Source organism: Adiantum capillus-veneris, chromosome 22 (genome assembly GCF_014529385.1).
Source record: "Adiantum capillus-veneris isolate H3 chromosome 22, ASM1452938v2, whole genome shotgun sequence".
In the NCBI taxonomy this organism is placed as follows: Eukaryota; Viridiplantae; Streptophyta; class Polypodiopsida; order Polypodiales; family Pteridaceae; genus Adiantum; species Adiantum capillus-veneris.
In genome coordinates, this window is record NC_140952.1 from 69253973 (window position 1) to 69274466 (window position 20494).

General features: G+C 39.7%; 1 protein-coding gene and 1 pseudogene across 3 annotated transcripts; one reads left to right on the plus strand and one right to left on the minus strand.

The window, feature by feature from the left end:
• Window positions 1-3039: 3039 nt before the first annotated feature.
• LOC147429542 (uncharacterized) lies at window positions 3040-4519 on the minus strand (annotated as a pseudogene).
• A 12401-nt stretch (window positions 4520-16920) lies between these two features.
• LOC147429543 (G-type lectin S-receptor-like serine/threonine-protein kinase SD2-5) lies at window positions 16921-20152 on the plus strand. 3 transcript variants are annotated; one of them, XR_015185888.1, is made up of 2 exons: window positions 16921-17141; window positions 17269-17403. XR_015185888.1 is itself a non-coding variant. In XM_086495798.1 (2 exons), exon 2 carries the CDS (start codon window positions 17567-17569, stop codon window positions 19958-19960), a length of 2394 nt encoding a protein of 797 aa, XP_086351924.1. In that variant the 5' UTR covers window positions 16948-17141; window positions 17476-17566; the 3' UTR covers window positions 19961-20152. The 3 variants fall into 3 exon arrangements, 2 of the variants coding, with proteins under 2 accessions (XP_086351923.1, XP_086351924.1); XM_086495798.1 differs by lacking the exon at window positions 17269-17403 and adding an exon at window positions 17476-20152 and having other exon boundaries at window positions 16948-17141; XM_086495797.1 differs by having other exon boundaries at window positions 16942-20152.
• The last annotated feature ends 342 nt before the right edge of the window (window positions 20153-20494 follow it).

The following is a 20494-nucleotide window of genomic DNA, read 5'->3' on the forward strand; positions in this document are numbered from 1 at the left end:
CAAACCATTGATCTTCTGGTTGCCTAGTACCAACTTAATAGCTTGGAGGTCTTGCTTGTCCACAAAGTGATGAAAGAGCTTGACAATATAGTGATGCCGATTTGTGACTCGGAGTTGGACTGGAATGCCTGGAAATGGCCCGGAAGCAGTCTCTTATGGAAACCCCATCCTAAAGACATTTATCATACAATGATGCATAAGAAGAATTTGTCTAGCCCCCTTAACAAGATATGGAAAAAACAATGGCAAGAGGAAAGGTGGGAGCAAGTAATAGAGAACATCTGGAAGCCTAAGGTTCTGCAGCACATGAAGGTATTTTTATGGAAGGTAATCTAGGGTGCTCTACCAACGGGGGTGAAAATTCAGGAGACAGGATTGGGTCAGATCGATGCTTGGGGTGCAGGCTCGCTAGTGAAGATCTAGCCTACCTCTTTATGGATTGCCCAACTATAAAAGGCCTAGCAAGGAAAATATGCAAGTGGGTCCAAAGAACATGGAATATTGGTTTCTTCAAGACTGATCTATTCCTTGGAGGGAAGAATTCAGGTAGTCCTGCCCTCCTCATCAGCACTCAAATCGTCCGATACTTCTTCTTACATAATGTATGGCCGACAAGGAACCGTCGTGTGTTTGAAGGAGGTTTCAAGGTAGTAAGCTTCGTAGAAAGTATACAAGAAAGCAAAGTGATAATATGGACACTCGGACGCAAGCAACACTCGGAGGATTGGTCTAGAATTACTTGTGCCTTGTTGTCAGTAGTTGGCATGTCTAGGACGGGGGAAAATACTAGCCATCGGTAATTATAAGATATCAGAAGAATATGATAATGGACCTTGCTGCTCTGATAGCCGTCGTGATTGTGGTCCCTGTATGATGTCATGGCTCAACACGAGCATGACAAGACCTTGTAATTTTTTAGGTTGATCAATATAATTCACTCACAATTGTGAGTTTTGCTATTAAAAAAAAAAAACCTTTTTTATAATACAAAAGGGAGAGTAAGATTGTAAGAAATAACAAACAGCTTTTCATTTTCAGGGTTATTAGAATATAAAGTCAAAAGAATTTCCTTTTCTTTAGTTGTAGAAAGTGTTTTACTAATAGAAAATCAAAGACTTTCTACTTTACATAGAATAAATGTAGTGGTTTAAATGCACATAACAAAAATGAGATAATTTAGTGGAGATTTTACTATTTAATGATAATTTAATTTTTAAAGATATATTTGGCTTTATCATTTCAAGAGTTTTTTTCAAGACCAATGCTGATATTTTTTATTTAAAAAATTAAAGTTTTTATTTCATTAAAGAGATTGAAAAAGAAAGCTAGTGCTCGTGTGATGTAGACTTGGGGTAGTTTCACTTTTAGAAAATGCATGCAAAACAAGAAGTAGTTATCCATGTTTTTGACTATGAATGAGAGAGAGAGAGAGAGAGAGAGAGAGAGAGATTTTCCTTTCCAGCTCATAGAGCTCCGTCTCACCAAGGACACCCTTCAAGCCCTTCAAATTTCTCGGGGAGTCACTTAATATTTATGCGACTATCACGTGAGTACATTAGAAGGGGTTAATAATTTTTTTCTCTCACATTTTCACACACAAAAGGGTATCATAAAATGTAATTGGAAAAAATCTTTACAGATTGAATTATTTGTCCAAAATTCACAAATAAGGAGTTTAAAAATAGTCCTTGAACCCACGTGGCACACAAAAATTATATATAGTGACCCTCCTGTCAAATTTCCAAGATAATATGGGTTTCTTTAAGTAATAGTGTATTTTCAAAAGGGTTGCTAATGTTTTTCACCCATAGAAAATAAATAAAATTCTAAGAAAACAAGGTGAGGAGTCACGATGGTCTGCAAAGATGATTAGTAATTTTTTGTTTAAAGATGAATGCAGCTGAGAGAATGCTTACTTCAAAGGCATAATAAAATCTAACCCTAAACATATAAATTAAAAGGTGGAATTCAGGTGCGAGAGAGAGGCCTTCAAAGATTGACAGTGGTGGTATGGGGGATGTTTGTTTTTATGTCAAGACAATGCAACACAGCAAAGCAGATAAGCAGAAGCAGACCTTCCCAAGATAATGCAATGAGATATAATGTCATGGCATTGTACCAGCCAATGCCAGCCTCCAAGGCCAACCGCCTTCTTCACAACTCCTTGCAGGCCAACTAGAACAGATTTTGTTCGATTATTGCCTATCACGATGACCTTGGTGTGGCGCGGCATCATAGACAACTCGTCATCAAAGCCCTGGTCGCTCGCACCCCCTGATCACAGCACCCCTTCCTCACTTGCACCACCTCCTTTCCCATACATAGCTCTTCCTCTGATCGCACCTCCTCCATCTCCATCTCTGTGTCCATCTCCATCATCTTTAAATCAAGTGCGCTTCTTCACAAGAGCTCCCAATATATCTCTCCAGAATGTTCAAATTAGCATTGATTAAGCCCCAAGAAGCCCCCCGTGGCCACTAGAATTTATGTTTCAATTGGTTTGAGTTGAAATTAAGGATCCATAATTTGTCATACAGCTGAATTGGAAAGTGCACAATACAGAATTGGCTTTGTATGATGATGATGATCTTGGTCTACAAGGATCAAAAAGAAGATTGAGCTAAGATGAGCAGCTCAAAGACATACAAATAAGGTACAAGTTTTGGATAGAGAGGTAGTCTAAAGAGAGGTACAAGTTTTGGATAGAGAGGTAGTCTAAAGCTTGAAAATATTTAACTCAGCAAGAATGTAGGATTTGCGTGGGGATAAAATGACAATATGATTGCCTGATCTGATGAAATTGTGCTTACCTCTTGACGGGTGCATGTTGGAGAGAAAGGGCGTGTGGATATGTGCGCGCACGTGTGTGTAGCGAAGAGAGAGATTGCACTGTGGCAGGCAGAGCTGGGCAATGCTGAGAAGAGGGCTTCCTGTCAGAGATTGAAAGAGAGACGAGCTGCAACCACACGCGAGCTGGTGGAAGCGTCAGGTGACAGCAACGTAAACCCACACGCCTTCTCCACAGCGTTAATGCACTCCTCAACTCTCCATAACCATGGAGCCATGTCTCGTTGCAACAGTGCTTGTCGTCAACAATTGTCAACCACGAAAGGAGCTTGAGGATGCAGCGATGGTGGGAAATGAAGAAAGTTAGCCGTGGGATTGGGCTGATGGCCATGCAAGTGAAGAAACTTTCTTGACTGTACATCGTAATGATCAAGGAGTGGAACTGCTCTTGTCTAGGGTAGACTGTCTACATTGTGGTTATAGAGTCACTCTAGAAGCTTCGACAACATGGATGGAGGGGGGTATCTGCTTGTATGACGGTGATGATGATGATGATGTAGGGAACGGCGTGGAGTTGATGTTGATCCCAACCTCCAGCGTGGAATGGTCATGAGGGTGATGATAGTACATGCTTTCATTTCCTGCATGGTTAGAATCTGGACCTCCAGATCCTAGGAAGTCTTCCAACTTAGGCCCATCTTCTGTCTTCACTCGCACACCAAAGTTCTGTAGAGCCAATATATTACTAGGATGACTTGTTGCCTCTGCCTCGAAATAGAGTTGACGAGGATCGTGACGATCTTCTAAATCGCAGCCTACATCGCCGTTGCCTCCTAACATATTTACCAAACCTGTTTTCATCAGGTAGTGTGGCTGCACATGTGCAAACTGCTCCAAAGCTTTAAGTGAGGCCATTCTGCATTTACAAATACTTGCTAAGTCCCTTTAATTCACGAGTTGCCTCGAACCTTAGGTGCAAGACATCCAAGAGGTAAACTAGCTTAGCCGGCATAAGGACAGATTTGTGTATGCGAGAGATAACTACAGAAGGCCAGAAGAGAAAACATGGTGAGAGTGAAGGAGCTTCGTGAAGCAACGTGCAAAGGTAATAATCGATTTTCAGAAGCAATAAAACTGCATGCACATTGTTGGTAGGCGTTGTGGATGTTCGATGTCTTCATTTAAGAGGCAAGAATAATTAAGACTCAAAGAAGCGTGATCAAGGAGTGACTAATTACACTTACTTCAGGGAGTCGCTACTTACACTGACGCAGATAAATGAGGAGAAGAAATTGCTAAACGACCATGAATGCTTACCAGATGAAGAGGACGAGTTGGAAAAAGCTTCTATGATAGCTTCATGACTGCTGGTGCCTGCTGAATGTGGCCTGATGTGAGCAATATCAAGCATCTGAGAGGTGAAGGATCCGTGATTTTCTGCAGGTAAATAAGCAAAGCATAAGGAAGCGGATGTGCAGCCGCTACTGTAGCAGGCAGAACTCAAAAGAGAGCTCAAACTTTCCACATGCAACTGAGCTGGCGATTGGTGTTGATGATGATCATGATCGCTGCTTTGATAAAGGTTGAGGTGAGCGCCTCTGTACACACCTCCTGTGCCATGCATAGCATTATGATGAGCGACAGATGCAGCTTCCTCCGCAAGGGATCTTTCCTCTATAGCCAAGTAAGGAGACAACGAGAAGGAAAGCCAGTTGTTGACACAAGTCCCCATTAATAATCAACACCCCCTAGATGTACTGTGATATCTGCAGGTCAACGTGCGAAAGATGCTCAAGAAACAACATTGCCTACTACATGGCTTGTAGCAAGCTTGACCTTGGTACTTGAACGGTTTAAATCGACACTAGTCAAGCAAAGCTGGAGAAGCTGCATCGACGCTACGATTCTGAAGTCTTTGAATTAGGAGGATTTGACGACCAAGTTATAATGGGTGAAAGGGGGCAAGATGTAGACTAGACTGATGCAAGAAGGTGCGGGCCATCCGGTTTCTGGGTGAGAGAGAGAGAGAGAGAGAGAGAGAGAGAGAGAGAGAGAGTCGTGTGTGTGTGTGTGTGAGTGAGAGAGAGAGAGAGAGTGCCTATGTGTGTCACAATCTGTGTGCGCGCGACGGTAGAAGATGCCTGCCCTTGTTTTCCTCCTCTATCACATCGAGGTCATGTCGTCCTGCAGCCCTCGCCCTCACACAAAGCTAAAACTCTACTAGCCATCCACATGGACCCCATCCGTCAAAGGACGCCCAACCCAGCCCAACACTAAGGCCTTTTCTTCAGCAGGCCAAAAACAACCCTCACATTGGCACCACAAATATGGAGAGAGATTGCCCAGTTAACGTACCTTTTATCAATTCTTGGATATTTAGTTCTTTTTATTATTAAGATTTAAACAATGGGCCATACTTAAAATCAATAAACTCTCTAAATTTTGATAGGCAAAGGTGCCCATCAAAAATCAAACACCCCTCCACCCCCCCCACCTACATACATAGAGGAAAATGTTTTAGCGTCCATCGAATGATGCACCAAAAGCAGAAGGGAGAAGAGGCGAAAGAGAGAATAAATTCTTTTAAAGGATGCAAGGACAATCTAAAAAGACATTAAAGTTACACAACAAGTCTTTAACACTTGAATATCTATGGGAAGGAAGGAAGGAGAGAGAGAGAGAGAGAGAGAGAGAGAGAGAAAGAGAGAGAGAGAGAGAGAGAATAAGAAGAAGAAGAATAAAAATTTTAATCCCATAGGAACAATCCCAGAAGATATATATGCCAACTTGGGTGAGAATAAAGTTATTTTTGTTTCATCTTCCAACGCTCTCTCTCTCTCTCACACACACACAAACATACACACACGTCTTGAAAAAAGAATAATTTAAAATGTTGTAGGAGCAATCCAATGAGACCTTAAAGATCTATTCGATGGTAGACCTGTGAGAGAGAGAGAGAGAGAGAGAGAGAGAGAGAGAGAGAGACCAATCATAGCCATCTATACTTTTCTTTACAGAGATTGAGAAAAAGGAGTTTGCTCATCCTTTTCATGCATCGACTTGAGGTCATCACTTTTACCGCAATGCAAACTTGTCAACTACTATACCACAATGATAAGTCGTATGTGTATGCACACATGAGCTCCATGCAAATTGCTATCCATCTAATGTGTGTGTGTGTGTGTGTGTGTGTGTGTGTGTGTGTGTGTGTGTGTGAGAGAGAGAGAGAGAGAGAGAGAGAGAGAGAGGGTTTGCAGGGGGGAGGGGGTGGGGGCACGAAGGGAGCATAAAAGTTTTGAATGTCATAGTTATTGTACTATAACAACAACAAGAGGCTTCAAGACCTATGTGAAAAATCTAGGATGTAAGAATATATATATAGGTATATATATACATACATATATACATATAGATACGTATATACATATACATATATATATATATATATATATTTGTCTATAATTATATATATTTATGCGTGTATATATATATATATATATATATATGTATATGTATATGTATATGTATGTATACATAATATACATATATATATATATATATATATATATATATATATACTATATAGGAAGCAGCTTAAATTTTTCAAGGAAGGAGAGACCCTCCATGTGTCACTCACTGCTTCACTTAAAAGAAAACCTCTTTAAAATGCAAAAAGGAGAGTAAGATTGTAAGAAATAACAAATAGCTTTCTAGGGTTGTCATAATGTAAAGTAAAAAAAAAATACTTTTCTTTAGTAGTAAAAAGCATTTTACTAATAGAAAATCAAAGACTTTCTACTTTACATAGAATAAATGTAGTGGTTTAAATGTACATAACAAAAATGAGATAAATTTAGTGGAGATTTTATTATTTAATGAAAATTTAATTTTTTAAGATATATTTGGCTTTATCTTTTCAAGAGGTTTTTTTAAAGACCAATATTGATATATTTATAAAAAAATTACAGTTTTTATTTCATTAAAGAGATTGAAAAAAAAAAGCTCGTATGGTGTAGACTTGGGATAGTTTCACTTTCAAAAAATGCATGCAAATGAAGGAGTAGTTATCCATATTATTGACCATGAATGAGAGAGAGAGAGAGAGACAGAGAGATTTTCCTTTCCAGCTCATAGGGCTCCGTCTCACCAAGGACACCCTTCAAGCCCTTCAAATTTCTAGGGGGTCACTTAATATTTATGCGACTATCACGTGAGTACATCAGAAGGGGTTATTAATTTTTTTCTCTCACATTTTCACATACAGAAGGGTACCATAAAATGTAATTGGAAAAAATCTTTAGAGATTGAATTATTTGTCAAAAATTCACAAATAAGGAGTTTAAAAATAGTCCTTGAATGCACGTGACATACAAAAATCATATATAGTGACCCCCTGTCAAATTTCCAAGATAATATGGGTTTCTTTAAGTAATAGTGTATTTTCAAAAGGGTTGCTAACATTTTTCACCCATAGAAAATAATTAAGATTCTAAAAAAAAACCAACCCTACCATTGGCACCCCAAATAGAGAGAGAGACTGCCGAGTTAGCATACCTTTTATCAATTCTTGGATATTTAGTCATTTTTATTTCTCAAGAGTTAAACAATGGGCCATGCTTAAAATCAATAAATTCTCTAAATTTTGATAGGCAAAGGTGCCCATCAAAAATCAAAACCCTCCCCCGCCCACACACACATAGAGGAAAATGTTTTAGCGTCCAACGAATGATGTAGCAAAAGCAGAAGGGAGAAGAGGAAAAAGAGAGAATAATTTCTTTTTACGGATGCAAGGATAATATAAACGTTAAAGTTACACAATGAGTTTTTAACACTTGAATATCTATGGGAAGGAGGGAGAGAGAGAGAGAGAGAGAGAGAGAGAGAGAGAGAGAGAGAGAAGAAGAAGAAGAAGAAGAAGAAGAAGAATAAAAGTTTTAATTTCATAAGAACAATTCCAGAAGATATATATGGTAACTTGGGTGAGAATAAAGTTATTTTTGTTGCATCTTCTAACTCTCTCTCTCTCTCTCTCTCTCTCTCTCTCTCTCATACACACACACACGTCTTGAAAAAAAAAATGTTGTAGGAGCGATCCAATGAGATGTCAAAGATCTATTTTTTGGTCTCAAGTTCAAGACCTTAGAGATAGATAGATAGATAGTTCTATTATCATCCTGGGAGGTCAAATATGACCTATGGGACCAAATGAACATATCACGTGGTGTGAGTGGAGTTCATAAGTGACTCTCGATGCTCAAAAATGGCTGAAATGAGTGTCGCAATAGAGAGTCCACATCGTGGTTGGGAGAGGAAGGTATGTAGGGAGAGATCATGGCTGAATATATGGGGAAAAGAGGACCTAATGTGGTCAAAAGCTGAGCACTCAAGTAGTGTGTGGTACTCACTCTCTCACACTTGACGAGGGCATAAGGTGCAAAGTCGATGACACTCCTCGCCAGTGCCCCAACGTCCTGTCTCGCAGCGTAGAGAATGGGAGCTAAGACGAATGGAGGCAATGGTGCGGATCGCACTCAACGGGATGGGATCAAGGATGTAGGAATGGGTTCGGTTACCTCGTTCCGAGAAGAAGAGAGATTTGTAGTTTGGGGCAACGTGTGTGGTGTAATGGCTGAAGCGAGAACCTCCGGATTTCTCCCAAGCCGTGATACATTGGCGTTGTAAGAAGGCCTCATTAACTTGGGAGTCGATCGACGCATCCTTAACCAAGTGACATGCATACCATCTTCCAAACCATTTCTTGATATCAAGCATCCACCCCGAACATAGTATTTTGCTCTTGCATGTCTTTTGAACCATTTGACTTGCTTCATATGTGATTCTAGGCCGAAGTCGATGCAAAGGGCTACGTTGTGTCTTACACATGTACTCCACAACCCTTTGCATGCCCAAGACCTCAATGGGAAGCAATCCGGACTCAAGAAGTAAGAGCATGTAGGGTGTTTGTGTCTTGACTTGGAGAAAGTTGGTGAGAAAACGCTTTTGGACATTCTCAAACTCTTTCCAAGTAAGAGAAGATGAAACAAAAGTAACATTATTCTCAAGAGTTAGCGTACCTTTTATCAATTCTTGGATATTTAGTCATTTTTATTTCTCAAGAGTTAAACAATGGGCCATGCTTAAAATCAATAAATTCTCTAAATTTTGATAGGCAAAGGTGCCCATCAAAAATCAAAACCCTCCCCCGCCAACACACACATAGAGGAAAATGTTTTAGCGTCCAACGAATGATGTAGCAAAAGCAGAAGGGAGAAGAGGAAAAAGAGAGAATAATTTCTTTTTACGGATGCAAGGATAATATAAACGTTAAAGTTACACAATGAGTTTTTAACACTTGAATATCTATGGGAAGGAGAGAGAGAGAGAGAGAGAGAGAGAGAGAGAGAGAGAAGAAGAAGAAGAAGAAGAAGAAGAAGAAGAAGAAGAAAAGTTTTAATTTCATAAGAACAATTCCAGAAGATATATATGGTAACTTGGGTGAGAATAAAGTTATTTTTGTTGCATCTTCTAACTCTCTCTCTCTCTCTCTCTCTCTCTCTCTCTCTCTCTCTCATACACACACACACGTCTTGAAAAAAAAAATGTTGTAGGAGCGATCCAATGAGATGTCAAAGATCTATTTGTTGGTCTCAAGTTCAAGACCTTAGAGATAGATAGATAGATAGTTCTATTATCATCCTGGGAGGTCAAATATGACCTATGGGACCAAATGAACATATCACGTGGTGTGAGTGGAGTTCATAAGTGACTCTCGATGCTCAAAAATGGCTGAAACGAGTGTCGCAATAGAGAGTCCACATCGTGGTTGGGAGAGGAAGGTATGTAGGGAGAGATCATGGCTGAATATATGGGGAAAAGAGGACCTAATGTGGTCAAAAGCTGAGCACTCAAGTAGTGTGTGGCACTCACTCTCTCACACTTGACGAGGGCATAAGGTGCAAAGTCGATGACACTCCTCGCCAGTGCCCCAACGTCCTGTCTCGCAGCGTAGAGAATGGGAGCTAAGACGAATGGAGGCAATGGTGCGGATCGCACTCAACGGGATGGGATCAAGGATGTAGGAATGGGTTCGGTTACCTCGTTCCGAGAAGAAGAGAGATTTGTAGTTTGGGGCAACGTGTGTGGTGTAATGGCTGAAGCGAGAACCTTCGGATTTCTCCCAAGCCGTGATACATTGGCGTTGTAAGAAGGCCTCATTAACTTGGGAGTCGATCGACGCATCCTTGACCAAGTGACATGCATCCCATCTTCCAAACCATTTCTTGATATCAAGCATCCACCCCGAACATAGTATTTTGCTCTTGCATGTCTTTTGAACCATTTGACTTGCTTCATATGTGATTCTAAGCCGAAGTCGATGCAAAGGGCTACGTTGTGTCTTACACATGTACTCCACAACCCTTTGCATGCCCAAGACCTCAATGGGAAGCAATCCGGACTCAAGAAGTAAGAGCATGTAGGGTGTTTGTGTCTTGACTTGGAGAAAGTTGGTGAGAAAACGCTTTTGGACATTCTCAAACTCTTTCCAAGTAAGAGAAGATGAAACAAAAGTAGCATTATTCTCACCCAAGTTGCCATATATATCTTCTGGGATTGTTTAGATATATATTATGTATACATACATATACATATACACACATATATATGTGTGTGTGTGTGTACATATATGTATATATGTATGTATGTATATGTATATAGAAATACAGGCATATATATATATATATATATCCTAGATTTGTCACATAGGTCTTGAAGCCTCTTGTTGTTGTTATAGTACAATACATATGACATTCAAAACTTTTATGCTCCTTTCCTGGGGCCCCTTCCCTCCCCCCCCCCCCCCCCCCCCCCCCCCCCCCCCTGCAAACCCTCTCTCTCTCTCTCTCTCTCTCTCTCACACACACACACACACACACACACACACACACACACACACACATATTAGATGGATAGCAGTTTGCATGGAGCTCATGTGTGCATACACATACGACTTGTCATCGTGGTATATTAGTTTGACAAGTTGGCATTGTGGTTAAAGTGATGATCTCAAGTCGATGCATGAAAAGGATGAGCAAACTCCTTTTTCTCAATCTCTGTAAAGAAAAGTATAGATGGCTATGACTGGTCTCTCTCTCTCTCTCTCTCTCTCTCTCTCTCTCTCTCACACACACACACACACACACACACACACTCACACACACACACACACACACACACACACACACACACACGTCTTGAAAAAGAATAATGTAAAATGTTGTAGGAGCGATCATATGAGATCTCAAAGATCTATTTGATGGTCGTAAGTTCAAAACCTGAGAGCAGAGAGAGAGAGAGAGAGAGAGAGAGAGAGAGAGAGGCCAGTCATAGCCATCTATACTTTTTCTTTTACAGAGATTGAGAAAAAGGACTTTGCTCATCCTTTTCATGCATCGACTTGAGGTCATCACTTTAACCGCAATGCCAATTTGTCAACTACTATACCACGATGACAAGGCATATGTGTATGCACACATGAGCTCCATGCAAACTGCTATCCATCTGATACGTGTGTGTGTGTGTGTGTGTGTGTGTGTGAGAGAGAGAGAGAGAGAGAGAGAGAGAGAGAGAGAGAGAGAGAGAGGGTTTGGAGGGGGGGCACGAAGGGAGCATAAAAGTTCCGAATGTCATAGTTATTGTACTATAACAACAAGAGGAGGCTTCAAAACCTACGTGAAAAATCTTCGATGTAAGAATATATATAAATAAATAAATATATATATATGTCTATATTTCTATATACATATGTGTATATAGATACATATATACATACATACATATATGTACACACACACACACACACACACACACACACATATATATATATATATATATATATATATATATAGATATATATATAGATACACACACACACATGTGTATATATATATGTATTTACATATCTTTATACATATATGTATATATGTAGTATGCATATATATATGTGTGTGTGTGTGTACTCAAGTAGGGTATGGTACTCTCATGTTCTCAAATTTTCAAGGAACCTAATGTGTACACAGAAAGAGGTTGTCCTACATTTCCTCAATGTCCAATCGCACATTTAACAGAAAAACAATCAAGCCAAATGGTTGGTATAGTATAGATTGTGCGCAAGGAAAGAGGCTCAAGCTGGTTGAATACAATCTGCTCTTTCAAAGAGGGGTATGCTTTTGTAATTAGAGGGTAGAGATACATAGAGATCAATGGCATGCATGATTTTACTCACACCCTTAATTTTACACCACGTCCTTCAGTTTAGCATAATGGCCAAATTCCTATAAAATAAACAATTAAGCAACCTTACTTTGCTTTCATTTCTATCACATTTTATGATGCAAATGATGTGAAAGTGTACAAGAACAAATAGTTTGCACCTTTTCACACTAAATTGCTTATGTATTGTTGTGATTAGGTGATGACGTATACCATTACCATGCTTGTGAACATAGATAGAGATCCAAGATAAGCATCTAGAGAGCAACATAGATATAATTACATTCTTAATATTAAAAGAACGTCAGCTCATCTCTTTGAAACTTGAAGCTTTTTTGGTACATTGGAAACTATGAGCCCTTAAATTTTCATAACTCTACTCTTAGACATGAAAAGTTTTATAATTACACATTGTAGCAATTATGGGCCTTCATCTTTAAACACTTGTTGACTTACCCAATTTGTACTTCTTGACTTGGTAGCACTTTTGTCAACTCTAGGTAGACCAAGGGAAAGATGGTCTTCTTGCCATATAAAAAGCTATGATGTACACTTCTACCATGTCTTGCTCATAAGAAAGACGTAAGGATAGAAGTAAGTAAGAGAGTGGAGTAGAAACATTGAATTTAATTGTGTTCCTATTGTTGAACCAATTCTAGAATCCACTCCATTTTCAAAAAAAGCTTTATTGTTACATTGATTTCAGACGGATTTCATCGCTTCACACCACGTTAACTTACGTAATCTGTATAATCAACATTGGTAGCATTGCTAAACCAAAATACACCAGAAGGAGGAGACTCTCTCTCTCTCTCTCTCTCTCTCTCTCGCACTTCTAAGTTTTTTGAACAAGAGCTAGCACCTTGAAAAACAAAGTCTATGAGAAGCTCACAAGCTTGGTATCAAAGAATGCTTTGTAGAATCTTACATATATTTATGTTTGTTAGAATCTCAAGAGGTCATGTAATGCATTACTTTTGGAAATGCAATAGAATATACATCTAAGAATAGAGCATTGATAGTGTTTCACTTGGAAGAGAAGATATCCCTACAAGAATAGAAGGGATGTTTCTTTGGCCACAGCAATGCGCAGGTCACATACTAGTTATCCTTAAAGACTTTTTAAGGCAGCCATTGTCACCTTAAAAGGACTACTTGAGAAAGAATTCTTTCTTTTGAGAAATGTGCTTACTTGAACTACTTGAACTTAGTTTTAGAGTTTACTTGAACTTAGTGCAATTACTTTAACTTAGCTTTAAAATTTATTTTGGCTTGCATTGTTTTATATTTTTCCCTAGTGAAAATTCATTAAGAGGTTTTTTGGAAATTTCTTTAAAATGTGTAATTCTCAAGATTAATGCTTTGAGTACTTTTAGATTTTTTTTCCTTTCAATTTTCAATATTCATAGCTTCCTCTTCTCTCTCTTACACACATGGTGCAAAAGATGTTTTATATATTTGTAACTAAAATTATGTTTAATAAACATAAATTATATTTATCTATTGTATTAATATTTTATATTTAACAAGGTAAACACTTCACAATGGCCTCAAGTAGGCATCATTTTTTGTTGTAATAAATGATTATTAGAACATATTTGACATGTTAATGGTCTGTGTGTTCGAGAAAAATGTGTCTCAACTTAAGATCTTGTTAGTTCATGGCTAAAAAAATATATTTTTCCTAAACATTCAAAATAAGAGAAAACTTGAAATTCTCTTTGTTTATAGGTCAAATTTGAATCTTTTGCCGACAATTACACTAAAACTTGTATAAATTTATCAGTTTTCTTAAAAGCAAGCGTAAAATCTAGTCAAGATTTTTCGATTTTAACCGGTTAAAATACACTAGATTCGGGTTTTTTTCTAACACTGGTGCCGTTTTCAATTTTAAAAATGTCAGTTGAGAGCAAGGGGAAAAGGAGAAGTTCCACCCTGAAATAGAGAAAAATAATATAAAAACTTGAAAAATAAATCTAATTTTTAACATTTTCTCTAGGCATATTCAAAAAAAAAATTGTATGTCTGTAAAAATATTTTTTTCCAAACACTTTAATGGAGAGAGATTAGAGAGAGAGAGAGATGCACGTGCGTGCACGCGCACACACACACACACACTCATTTTCATATTGAAAATGTTCAAATGAATATAGTAAGACTTGAAACGACTTGAAATGCTACCTATAAAGGTTAATGTGAATGTGACCACTTGATGGTTTGATGGTAAGAAAATTGCACGTTTTCTCTACCACTTACCAATGGCCTTCTTGACCAAAACTCTCTTCTCGTGTCGTGGTAGGCCATCGTAGAAAATGTTCCATGATTATTTTCAAACTTACCCCTCTCCCACTTCATTGCCCAATTTCTTTAAGATCCCCCCCCCCCCCCCCCCCCCCGCGGCACAACAAACTCCCTTTCTCCCAAAGTCTCAATTCGCATTCCATAGACATGTCACATGACTAGTATGATTGACTTCGAACGTCTCTATTCTTATTCTATAGACATGACTAATAGATTTACTTTGAGCACCAAAATTATTTTGACTTCTTATCCCAAGAATGTGAGAGAGAGAGAGAGAGAGAGACATATACCTATGTGGGAAGATTCATTTGAATGTCTCTATTCTTGACCTATGTGGGAAGCTTCATTTGAGTAGTTTGTTATCATACTCACGTGGTCACAACTCTAGGCTAGGTTCAATTGAGCCGGTGGAAGAAAGAAGTCTTCGCAAATCTGTCGCCGCCTAGTGTGAACAGTGTGGAGACGGAACAGTGAAAAAGCAAAGGGGGCTGAGAGAGGCCATCAACTCTTCCGGGGGGGGGCGGGGATCAGAAGAAAAACGGAGGGCCCGGCGGAAGATTGGCTCAACTTCAACCAATCAACTTTTGCCATGGAGCATTGACGCCCCTTTGCAGTTTTCTTCCATTGCCTAGTCTGAACTCACCCTTTTAATTGTCTATGGTATTATGAGAGACTGAAGGAAAGAACAATGAAGTTGCAGGCCAATCAAGATTCAAGAGGACTACTGTATACATGTATTCTAATATAAAAGGCAACTAATATCCTCATTAAATAAGATACTATCTAGATTAATTTCTTGATTTATCTTAATGCTTTTGCTCTGTGCAACTATGGCAAACCCCTCTTTTCTCATCATCTTCAGATTGCTCATCTTTGGGGCCCCCTTCTTCTTATGTGCAAAAGCATCAGCTGGACTGAGTCAGACATGGCAGCTAAACACTGCTTACACTCTTTCTCACTCTAATTTCACTAACAATGTTAGTAGCTTTCTTGAAGAATCTGCACTTCATTTCAAGAATTACCCTGACATTAGTAATGAGGAATAATGAGTCTCGAGAATCTATAGTGATTATCAAACTAGTGGCCAACGAACTTTATTGCCACAGCCAGTCGCCCTTTTGTTCCTTTTCACGCAAGGCTTACCATATGAATAAGGTGCAATAACAAAAATTCACAATCGTGTTCATGCTTAAGAATTATTTTTTTAATGCTCATGCCTCAAAAGAGTGTCTAGATTATCTTGCAATCGGCCAAAGATGAGATTTTAGCTTGCATGTTTCAAAAGACTCCATAATCCATTCTATCTCAACAACTTGGGTCGTCAAGAGGTGTAAGTACATGCACATGCATTGAATGTCAGAATGTGTATCCTTCTACATGTTTCTTGTGAGATTTAGCAGTTATTACAGACATGCTTATGCATACTTTCACAAGAAATGTTGTAGAATAGTTGCTAAAAGAGTGTTAACACATTGAATCAAAGAGCTAGTACTTCCCAAAGATGGTGACCTATGTTTGCAACACAAACACAAAGAAAACTGGCTAGTTTAGTACATACAACTGCTTAAAGCCATTGATCCAAAAATCAGGGCTAGGTTCTAATTTTGCCTAAACCACTAAAATTTTACAAGCTTCAATGTAAAAACGGATAGATCCAGAGTAGGTTTGAGTTTGCCTAAATCGACTTAATGTAAAAACTGGCAAATCTTTCAAATTTTGACGTAAAAGCTGGACAAGTTTTTAAGTATGTCCTTTCTCTCTCATGTTGGGAAAACAGCTGTTGGTGAGCCCCGCTTTGGTTGTACGATGTGGTGGTGAGGTCCACTTGTTGAGGATAATAATAAAAGAATGCATTATTAAATGGAAGCATGAGGCTCTGGCTGTGCATTTTGGCAGCTTCGTATAAACTCCATAGTCTAGAGTCCTGAATGCCGATCAGGACTAAGAATAAGAGCTCACTCACATTAATGGATTCTCACCTGGTGCCGTTTTCAATTTCAAAAATGTTAGTTGAGAGCAAGGGGTAAAGGAGAAGTTCCACCCCGAAATAGAGAAAAATAATGTAAAAACTTGAAAAATAAATCTAATTTTTAACATTTTCTCTAGGCATATTCAAGAAAAGAAATTTTGTATGTCTGAAAAAATATTTTTTTCCAAACACTTTAATGGAGAGAGATTAGAGAGAGAGAGAGAGAGATGCACGTGCGCGCGCTCGCGCGCGCACACACACACACACACACACTCATTTTCATATTGAAAATGTTCAAATAAATATAGTAAGGCTTGAAATGACTTGAAATGTGACCTATAAAGGTTAATGTGAGGGTGACCACTTGATGGTGAGAGAATTGCACGCTTTCTCTACCACTTCCCCCTAAGGCTTCCCTGTGGCCTTCTTGGCCAAAAATCTCTTCTCATGGTGGGCCATAGTAGAAAATGTTCCACTTACCTCTCATTCCATAGACATGTCACATGACTAGTACGATTGACTTTGAATGTCTCTATTCCTATTCTATAGACATGACTAATAGATTTACTTTGAGCACCAAAATTATTTTGACTTCTTATCCCAAAAATGAGAGAGAGAGAGAGAGAGACCTATGTGGGAAGCTTCATTTGAATGTCTCTATTCTTGACCTATGTGGGAAGCTTCATTTGGATAGTTTGTTATCAGTTGTTACTCACGTGGTCACGACTGTATTTGTCTATGGTATTATGAGAGACTGAAGGAAGAACAGTGAAGTTGCGGGCCAATCAAGATTCAAGAGGACTACTGTATACAGGTATTCTAATTTAAAAGGCAACTATATCCTCATTAAATAAGATACTGTCTAGATTAATTTCTTGATTTATCTTAATGCTTTTGCTCTGTGCAACTATGGCAAACCCCTCTTTCCTCATCATCTTCAGATTGCTCATCTTTGGGGCCCCCTTCTTCTTCTTCTTCTTCTTCTTCGTATGTGCAAAAGCATCAGCTGGACTGAGTCAGACATGGCAGCTAAACACTGCTTACACTCTTTCTCAGTCTAATTTCACTAACAATGTTAGTAGCTTTCTTGATGAATCTGCACTTCAATTCAAGAATTACCCTGACTCCTATGGCTTCCTTATCCTTAGAGGGGAAAACATCACGACAGAGGGCTCCTCCATAACAAGCTCTGTATGTCTATGCCTTCGAGCTTCAAAAACATCATCATCCCCCTTATCAATGAGTGACTTCTCCTTCACCCTCTCCATCTATTTGTACGAGGCCCATTTCGTCGACTCGGGCATATTTGTGTGGATCGCGAACCGCAACCACCCCATCAAGTCAAACAGCTCCATCTCGCTCCATCTCCTCCTTGATGGTAACCTTGTCCTCCTGGGCGATAACCCCAAAACCCCCATCTGGTCTTCCAACACTGCCAATCAAGGAGTCAGCACAATGGATATCAGCCAGAACCCTGTCAGCTTGGTTTTGCAAAGCTCTGGCGGTGATATCAAGTGGCAAAGCGCGGATCATCCTACCGACACCCTTACTGTGGGACAGTTCTTGCGTCCTGGACGAAATCTCACCAGCTGGAAAACCTCGACAGACCCTTCCTCTGGTGACTATACTCTTGTTATGGAGCCAAGTGGCATCACCCTTTACTCCAACCTCCCTAACCCTCAACCTTATTTCATATGGAACATCTATGGCGTCAATGATTCTTTCTCTATCAAACACACATGTGAGGCCAGCCCTCTTCAAGCTTTCTTGAGACCAGGTGCCCTTGAATTGAGGGATTCTGGGTATCCTCTTGATAATGCTTCATACTGGCCACCATTCTGCTCCCTTCAACCTGATCATACCATCCTTCCCTTTGAGGACAATGGAACCCCTGCCAGTGGCCATCTGCTTATCTTTCGTATCGAGTATCATGGAAGGTTGCATGCTCATACTATCCAGGGATCAACATTATCCGATGATTTCGACGTCTTCAATTATGATTCATGCCTGCTTCCTGATGATTGTGGGCCTTATGGGCTTTGCACTGCAGCATCACATTGTACATGTCCTTCAGATAGTCCATTTTTTTCCCAAGACTGTACCCTCACAAATAAGCTGGACTGCAATGGTTCGTCGCAGACATATCAGACTATGCTGCCGCTTAGAGGAATGGAGAATGTTGCCAACAACTACACGCCACCACTAATTAACATCTCCACAGAAGAAACATGTGTGGACAAGTGCTCTCAAAACTGCTCTTGCTTGGCAGCATTTTGGCATCAAGGTAAGCGAGCGTGCCACCATGTAGATGCAGTTAGAAGCCTTCATGGTGGTCTCAGTCAAAGTGACTTCTTTGCCTATTTGAAAGTGAACACAATTCGTCAAGATCAAGGCAGGGCATCCAAGATGACTGTCATTGTGGCAAGTGTTGTCTCAGTGGTATCTGTAGTAGTTATCCTTGTGCTCCTATTTGTATATTGTTGGTATAAACAGCTCAAACCTGCAGATGATGATGATGAGGAGGAGGAGGATACTTTATTGGATGCTATCGCCGGATTACCCAGCAGGTATACTTACAACGAATTAGAACAGATAACCAGTGGTTTTGAAAGGAAGCTAGGGAGAGGGGGCTTTGGGGCAGTGTATGCAGGGCTGCTTCAGAATGGCACCAAGGTGGCTGTCAAAAAGCTTGAGAGCGTAATGCAGGGGAATAAAGAATTCAAAGCAGAGGTAGCAATCATGGGAGGAATACACCACAACAATCTGCTCGGCTTACTCGGCTTTTGCGCACAAAAAGGTCATCGGCTACTTGTATATGAGTTCATGGAGAATAGATCCCTTGACCAATGGTTGTTTGCAGAGGCACAATACAAAAGATCACAGCTGACTTGGGATGTCAGGTGCAAGATAGCATTGGGCACGGCTCGGGGACTTGCCTACTTACATGATGAATGCCGAGAAAAGGTCATTCATCTAGACATCAAGCCACAGAATATCCTCCTTGATGAAAGCTTTAATGCCAAAGTGGCAGATTTTGGTCTCTCAAGGCTGGTAAATAGGAATGAAACACATGTGATGACAACTATGAGAGGAACTCCGGGATATTTGGCTCCGGAGTGGATGAAGGAGGGTGTTATTGATGAGAAGTGTGATGTTTACAGCTTTGGAATGCTGTTGATGGAAATTATCAGTGGACGAAAGAATTTGCATCACACTGTTGAGTCCATGGAGCAGGTGTATTATCCAGAGTGGGCTTTCTGGCTAGCTCAGCAGGGAGATCTTATTAAGTTAACGGACACTGCAATAAAATCAGAAAAGGACATGGTAAAGTTGAGAAGGATGATTAACACGGCTTTTCTGTGCGTGCTAGAAAACCCGGCATTGCGACCGTCAATGGAACATGTGGTGCAAATGCTGCAGGGTCATATACCTGTGGATGACCTTCAACTTTCTAGCTTGCACCAAGGCCTTCTTTTTGTGCTCAAAAGCCCTTCTTCCTTCGCAACAACACGCATTGGTGAGACTGTGCAAGGGCTGCTACTAAGGTTTTCTAACTCAGATACTGCCCCTCGTTTAGAAAAGAACAGCAACATTGGTGGAACCATGTCTTCATTCAGCATATCTGGGAGGTAATTCAAAAGATCTATGCTAACAAATGCAGGTGTTCTTTTTTTGGGGTGTAAAACAGAACTGGCTATCAGACAACTTGTTGCAATAGAGAGGATGGCTTCCATTGTAAACATGATCTTATGCAAATGGATTACTATTTTTGTGGTTAATCATGATGACAGCCACTTTTAATAAAAAGAGCTGAGGGTTCATTTCTCTCATTAGTATTAATAAAAGGAGCTCATAATCTATCACAAGAAGTTTGTTCAACATCATGAGCTTCTGCAGATGAGGCTCCGCATACCTAGGCTGCCGGGCCCCCTCCATCACACCGACCTAGCTAGGTATGATACACCTCGCTTGCAAAAGCTCATGATGTTGTCGTAATCAGCAATGCGGGAATTATAGTGGGAAAATGTCAAAAACTTCTTGTTGCCAATGGATCTTATACACACACACACACACACACACACACTCTCAAAATGCTGTATTGTTTGGGACAATATTGAGACTATTTTGTAACAACAATCTCTATATGATGGAAATTAGATAGCTAGC

What these genes read in the sequence shown, in the direction of transcription:
- LOC147429543 (XM_086495797.1), top strand. Translation starts at nt 17,216, where the DNA reads ATGCTTTTGCTCTGTGCAACTATGGCAAACCCCTCTTTCCTCATCATC.